Source organism: Eptesicus fuscus, chromosome 8 (genome assembly GCF_027574615.1).
Source record: "Eptesicus fuscus isolate TK198812 chromosome 8, DD_ASM_mEF_20220401, whole genome shotgun sequence".
NCBI lineage: Eukaryota > Metazoa > Chordata > Mammalia > Chiroptera > Vespertilionidae > Eptesicus > Eptesicus fuscus.
Window position 1 is genome coordinate 96,061,409 of NC_072480.1, and position 6,981 is coordinate 96,068,389.

The 6,981-nt window shown below is 51.2% G+C and overlaps 1 protein-coding gene across 1 annotated transcript; it reads right to left on the reverse strand.

The window, feature by feature from the left end:
* Positions 1–1,737: 1,737 nt before the first annotated feature.
* On the reverse strand, positions 1,738–6,271 carry SLC25A4 (solute carrier family 25 member 4). The gene is made up of 4 exons (XM_054720136.1): positions 6,035–6,271; positions 4,154–4,640; positions 3,507–3,647; positions 1,738–2,175 (listed from the first exon to the last, which is right to left on the reverse strand). Exons 1-4 carry the CDS (start codon positions 6,143–6,145, stop codon positions 2,018–2,020), a joined length of 897 nt encoding a protein of 298 aa, XP_054576111.1. The 5' UTR covers positions 6,146–6,271; the 3' UTR covers positions 1,738–2,017.
* Between the last annotated feature and the right edge of the window lie 710 nt (positions 6,272–6,981).

Genomic DNA, 6,981 nt, shown 5'->3' on the forward strand with positions numbered 1-6,981 from the left:
GCCTTGTTAGCTCCTTAGTGCCTTCATGCAGATTTTTAAACTAGTGGCCCGGTGCACGAAATTCAGCTCAGCCTGCACCCTCTCCAATCGGGAACCCCTTGAGGGATGTCCAACTCTCGCAATCTGGGACTGCTGGCTCCTAATGCTCACCTGCCTGCCTGCCTGATCGCTCCTAACTGCCTCTGTCTGATTGCCCCTAACCCCTCTGCCTGCCTGCCTGCCTGATCACCCCTAACCCCTCTGCCTGCCTGCCTGCCTGCCTAATTGCCCCCAACTACCTCTGCCTGCCTGATCACCCCTAACTGCCCTCCCCTGCTGGCCTGATCTCGCCCCCAACTGCCCTCTCTTCCTCGGCCCCCACCACCATGGCTTTGTCCGGAAGGAAGTCGGACGTCCGGAAGATGGCCAGTCCACCTGGCCTAATTAACATATTACCCTTTTATTAGTATAGATAGTTGAGGCCCTTTTCTAGTAGTGAGAGGGTGCATGGTTTGCATCACCTGGTCTGCCAATATGGAAATCTTTTATAAACCATAAATACACTTTTTTAAAAAGGTAATTCTCAGATCTTCATAGTGAAATGAGTGTATTAATCTTGAACCTGGATTTGGGCAGCCATCAAATGAAGCAGCCCCATTTTCCCTAAGAGATACCTACTAGATTAGGATAGATGTGACCTTAGATGTGCTAAAGCATCGAACAAGGCAGCCAATTTCTTATTGGGGATCAGGACTGAGTAAGGGTAAGAGCTTGGGAAGAAAGATAAGGAAAAGAAAGCACAGAGGCACCACACCCCTCAAAGCATCTATCGGGAAATAAAAGGCATGTGCCCGCCCCTCAGGCTTTGCCTAGAATCCAGGAGCTTGTTTCTCCCAGTCACCCAACAAGCTAGAGCTAGAACTGTCTTCTGGACCAAAGTGCCTCCTCTCGCACTTGAAATTGTAGTTCCTTTTCCTCTTGCTCACAGATTTATGAGTCAAATCCAAAACTGACTTTTTCTGCTAGGTCTTGCTAAATAGTTACAGAGAAGTGCTAGCAGAAATGCTCTGTACCCACGCATCTAATGCCGCAGGCAGATGCTTTCTGGAGCCATGTATCTAAATCTAGTTATGTTCTTCAAGGCCCACCTTCTACTCCTCCCACATTTCAGCTCCCCCCTTCCGCCCAACCAAGATTCACTCTATTAAACATTACATTACGTAACAACGCCATTTCCTCGCTCCTGCCCCCGTTCCGGCTTCTTCCAGGATGGGTTCCAGTCTTCCTGTATCTCCCGCAGAACCTAATCATTAAACACTAGCATGCTAACTGCTGTGCACTGAACAGTGCCCGCTTATAATATTCTGCCTCACAGTTCTCTAATGGCACTGATACAAAGCACTTCCTCTTCGTGCAAAACTCTTGAAACTATGTTCTGAAGCTCTTGGTGGAACCTCAGAATTCCTGACCTGAGTGTGCATAAAATAAGGTCAGATTGTGGAAGCCCTGATCGGTGTCACCGCTTTGGAGCCTATGGCGACGTGGTGTGAGGTCAGAGTGCATCACCGGTTCATGTTTGGAAGCCAGAACTCTAAGCATTGTAGGTATGTACATGTAAATAGTATAATATTTGGCATTTAAAAGCTGGGCCACTGATTTATAAGTGAGCGATGCTAGAAAATAGGCATTTATGATTTTATTTTTTATGGTCTTATTTTTTAATCCATTTGGCAGTTAATAAGAATTCAATAGAGAAGGTGCATTAAGTGGTCTTTATTGGTTTCACATTCAGTTATTATCAGTTCCTCAGTTAATTATACAAGTATGACATGTTATTTTATATTTTCTGTGGGAATTTCCATGTAAAATAAATACAAAATACATTCGTGGTTTAATGAACACTCGGTGAAGCCATTATTTTTCCTGAGGTATTCCTTCCAGTCTGGTTTTATCCCAGATCTTTCTTTTTACTTCCCCTAGGAAGAGTCTATTAAACCACACAAACAGGTCTGGAAGCAGTGAATTTGCTTTAATAACATTAGACAATCTTTTTGATCTCATCATACAACACCAACACAAAGGCACCGCCCATGCCTCTCAATACATTGGACCAGGCACCTTTGAAGAAAGCCTTGCCTCCCTCGTCTTTGGCAATCTTCCTCCAGCAGTCCAGTGTCCCCGTGTACATAATGTCAGCTGTGGAAACAAATGCTGGTAAGGGCTCCGTAATTCGGGAGGAAAGAGACTTTTCCCCTGAGAGACCTCTGCACACAGTGTCACAAGTAAGTCGCTGGAGCTCCAACCCCCAGCTCCACACTGTGTTCAACTAGACATCCCTTTCCTGCATAACTGCTAGGCTCTCTTGTCATTCCTGCTCCTTTAATTCGAGAACTGTGGCAATTAACCAGCTAACTCACAGACCATCACACTGTAAAACGGAAGCAGCGTGGAACAGAAGTGTTAAACTGGGCAGTGCCCCTTTTATGGACGAGAAAAATAAGGCCTAGTCTCAGGATACACTAGTCCAAGGTAACACAGTTAAAAGAGCCACAACTATTAGGTTGAACCAAATGAAACTACCATGACTTTTTTATGTTAAAAATGGCAATTTCATAGATTTCAACCTAGGGGAGCTAGGACTTTTTCTATCTATCCCTCGTCCACCTAAGGCACCCTTCCCTGCCTGTCCTAACGAGGAAAGAGAAGAATCATTGTTAAATAAACCAGCTAATTACTTCAATTCTCCCCCCTTGTTTCTGCACCCAGGCCCTAAGGCTGCAATTTTCCACCTTTTTCATCTCATGGCACACATAAATTACTAACACTTTCGTCATACCAAAAATAGGTATTTTGCCAATCTGACAAAATTGATTCATTCACTCTGGATAGCTATTGTGTTGGCTGTTGTCATTTTTTTTATTTGACTATCTAAGGGAAAAGAGGTTAGTGTCCCTGACTAAATAATCAGCTTTTGCATGTTTTAAAAATTCTTGCGGATAAACAAAATGAATTGACCAACAAAATAAGACCAGAAGCATGGAGGCATGGAACAGACTGACATACCTCGATGTGGGGTTGGGATGAGAGGAGATAAACCAAAGAATTTATGTACTTATATGCATTGCCCATGGACATGGACAATAGGGTAGTGAAGACCTGGCGGGGTGGGTAGGGACTGGAAGGAGGGGAGTAAGGGGGCGGGGGGGAGATACCTGTAATACTACCAACAATAAAAAATATATTTAAAAAATTATTGTGGCACACGGGTTGAAAATCGCTGCTCTAAGAAAAAGGGCCTAAGGCCTCTATCATGCTAGATACCTAGTTAAGTCCACCTCTAAATATCCTATTTTGTATGTTCTTATCTATATGATAACAAAGTTCTCTAGAGAAATAGTTGAGCAGCTTTCTTTCGTAAATTCTTATCACATGATTTTAACAATTGGAATAGTGAAGACTGAAAACAGTACCAAATAGTGTTCTCGGGCAGGAAAACCCTGCTTTAGATCAGTAGGTGCCAGGCTTACCCCCCTTCCGGCCAGACTGCATCATCATCCTACGGCGGACAGTGTCGAAGGGGTAGGACACCAGCCCCGCCACCGCCGTCACGGACTGGGCGATCATCCAGCTGACGAAAATGTGCACGTTCTTGGGGTCAGGCAGCATCCCTGCGGGCAGAGCCAAACGCCAAATGGCGATGAAGGGATTCCTCTCAGCAGCCCCGCAGAAAGCAGGTGGGGATGGGAAGAGGCTACGGAACCTCCAGCCCCAGGCCCCCCCCGCTTCCGGCAGAACCTGGCTACCCTGGCTGGACCTAGGCAAGCCGGAGTCCTGCCCGGCCTACAGGACATGCCGAAGGGGTCCAGGTTACACTCAGTAAGGGACAGAGCCACGGGAAGAGGGGGCTGGGCTGCCCTTCCTCTCAGTAACTCCAGGCCAGAGCTCGTTTCGGCAGAGGACAAGGAGAATCCTCTAGCTCTATGGCCTCACTTCACCACCGCCTCATTCCGAAGCCTCGTTTTAGCCCAGAGACTAGGGAAAAAACAGGGTTAATGCACATAAAGCCCTTGGTGAGTTACGGATCCCTCGGGGTCCTGTCTGCACCCTCCTCCCCAGGCTGCACCCCTCACCCAACCCAGGCCACACCCCCTGCCCCCCCAAGCCCTTCTCTCACCCTTGGCAGTATCATAGACTCCAAAGTAGGCAGCTCTGTAGATGATGATGCCCTGGACAGAGACGCTGAAACCCTGGTAGAGACCCCCAAGGCCATCGGACTTGAAGATCTTGGTGAGACAGTCGCCCAGACCACTGAACTCACGCTGGGCGCTACCTTTGCCCACGTCAGCAGCCAACCTGGTCCTGGCGAAGTCCAGCGGGTAGACAAAGCAGAGGGAGGTGGCCCCAGCTGCCCCACCGGAAGCCAGGTTACCGGCAAAGTAGCGCCAGAACTGCTTATGCCGGTCCACGCCCCCCAAGAAGATCTGCTTGTACTTGTCCTTGAAGGCGAAGTTGAGAGCTTGGGTGGGGAAGTAACGGATCACGTTGGCCAGGTTACCTCTCCAGAAGGAGAGAAAGCCCTGCTCCTTGGGGATTCTCACCACGCAATCCATGATCCCTTTGTACTGTTGCTCAGCGCTGATCTGTTTGCTGGCATGCTGGACCTGCGGGGAGGCGGGCCCGGGGGAGGAGTTGGGTGTTAGGAGGAGCAGGACAGAGGGAGAAGGAGAAAAGGGCAAGAGAAAAAGAACATTTGCACGTCCTTGATTTGCTTTTTAATTAAAAAAAACGTATGGGGAAATCAAACATATGGGGTAAATGAATGGTATCTCCTTGGCTCACAAGCCCCAAAATCCAATTTTGCCTCAATTATCAGGGCTTTTGAGAGAAAATGCTCTGCCCCAAATAGATGGAAAAGATGACTGAATTGTGTGAGGAGTCGTTTATGTGCTGAATTTTCCTAGGTGCCAGAATTGTGCTAGGGACTTACTGGGACATAGAAATGATGAGAGACCCCCCACCCCAAAGGGCACCTGTGCTCTTTACAGACATGATGAGCAGGAGGTGAGGGTTCCTCAGTGGCAATCCAGTCTCCCTGGAGACCAGGATCTCTGAGTAGTAGCTGTTCTAACAGAAAGAGAATAAACCCACTAGTTACTAGACAGAGCCTGGAAATTGTCAGGCACATTATTATCCAAGTAACCAGTTGTTGAGGGGTCCATTGCTGTTGTGAGCAACGTGTCGGGGTTCTTGTTATGGATCATTTTGACTCCCGAATGGAAGAGGCCCAACTCCTCACTGACAGGCCCATGTCTTTTTGGACACGTGAGGAAAAGAGGACAGATGGGAGGGTGGTGATGATGACAGTGATGATGACGATGGTATGCCATTCAGGGACTAGGCTGAAGTGGAAAAGATTTGGGGAAAGGATGAGTAAGGACGGCCATCTGAGTTTATTCCAAAAACGGCTTAAATCTCTCAAAACCTGCTTCTTCACATGTGAAGCTGGAGGAGACAATAGCTGCCCTGCAGGGGTTACATAAAGATGAATGAAACATATATGTCATCCTCTAGCCTAGTGCATGGGGTACACAGTAAGCTTGTTCCTCCGGAATAATTACTTTAAGGTTTTTATTGTAAAAGGTGGGTGCAGGTGAAAAGGTGCAAGCAAGGAGACATTGAAAATCAAAAGGTGAGTCCGACCTAAGAGGCCTGAGTGCGTGCCAGGGCTGGCCCGGGCGCAGGATCTGGCTGGCTGGAACCCACTCCGGGTGGGTTTCCATATATAGACACCGGGCCGCTGCGCGCCACCCGACACCAGGAATCTGCCACTGACGCCCGACCGGTCTGCGCAGGGGGCACCTTCCCCTTGGCAGGCCGGGCGCAGGGCCTGTGGCCTAGCGCAGGGCTGCTGCAGCCCGCCCGCCGCCCGCCGCCCGCCCGCCGCCCGCCGCCCGCTCCCCTCGCCGCTGCGCCCAGCGCGTCCCGCGCGCCCTGCCCGCCGCCCGGCTCGCTGCGCCCCCGCCCGCGCCCCGGCCCGCGCCCGCTCCGTCCCCACCTGCAGCAGCAGTTTGACCCTCTCGATCGGGGCGACCGCGGTCTTGGAGACGGCAGCGGCGATGCCACCAGCCAGGAAGTCCTTCAGGAAGCTCAGAGCCTGCTCACTCATGATGCCAGCCGGGCGCACACAGCCTCTGGGAGCCGCGCTCTTGCTCTCGCCTCCGCCGGGCCAGGCACAGCCACCCCGTCTCCGTCCCTGCGCGTCGCGAAGGGGCCGCCTGCCTCGCCCCGCATCCCTCCTTATATCCCCCGCCCGGCCTCTCGCGAGAGGAGGAGGGACCCCGAGGCCGTGCACACAGTGCGCATTGGCTGGGCAGGTGCTTGGACACCCCCTGGCCGCCCCCCTCTTCTGCAGAGGGCAAAGGGGGCGAAGGCGGTTCCGGGAGGCAGGGGTGGGCTGGGGGCTGTGCCTTCAGCCTGGGACGTTTAAAGGGCACAATCACGTTATCTGTCCCGGCCACCGCAGGGAACACCGTGTCTCTGCAGCACGGGGGCCGCTGTATTTATAGCACCGGGCGGCTGAGGCTGGGGCCGGCTCGGGACGGATGCCTGCAGCCGGGCTTTCTTTAACCTCGGGCCTGCACGGGCCGCTCCGGGCCAGGGCGTTTCAGGCTCATTTTTCCTTCTTCCCCGAATGGTGTCCCTCGCTGCCTGGATCTGGGCCTCTTCGGAGCCGTGTGCTCTCACAAATATCGAAGATCCTCCAAAATAAATACCAACGTCACTCGATGCAGTGATTACCCAATACAGTCTGGCAACCTGCTGAGCCCCCTCTTCTCCCCATTCAGCGGTTCCACCATTCATTCTGCTTTCCAATATTCCTGTGCCTGGCACTCGCGGCACCAGGAAAGACCTCGCGCAGGGGGGCTGCTAGGTGAAGAGTTATTTCAACTGTGTGTGTGTGTGTGTGTGTGTGTGTGTGTGTGTGTGTGTGTGTGTTGCCTT

Coding starts and splice junctions, on each gene's coding strand:
- SLC25A4 (XM_054720136.1), bottom strand. CDS start 6,145: ATGAGTGAGCAGGCTCTGAGCTTCCTGAAGGACTTCCTGGCTGGTGGC. Junction 3,648..4,153: donor AGTCTATGATACTGCCAAGG/GTGAGAGAAGGG, acceptor CTCTGCCCGCAG/GGATGCTGCCTGACCCCAAG. Junction 2,176..3,506: donor GCAGTCTGGCCGGAAGGGGG/GTAAGCCTGGCA, acceptor TTGTTTCCACAG/CTGACATTATGTACACGGGG.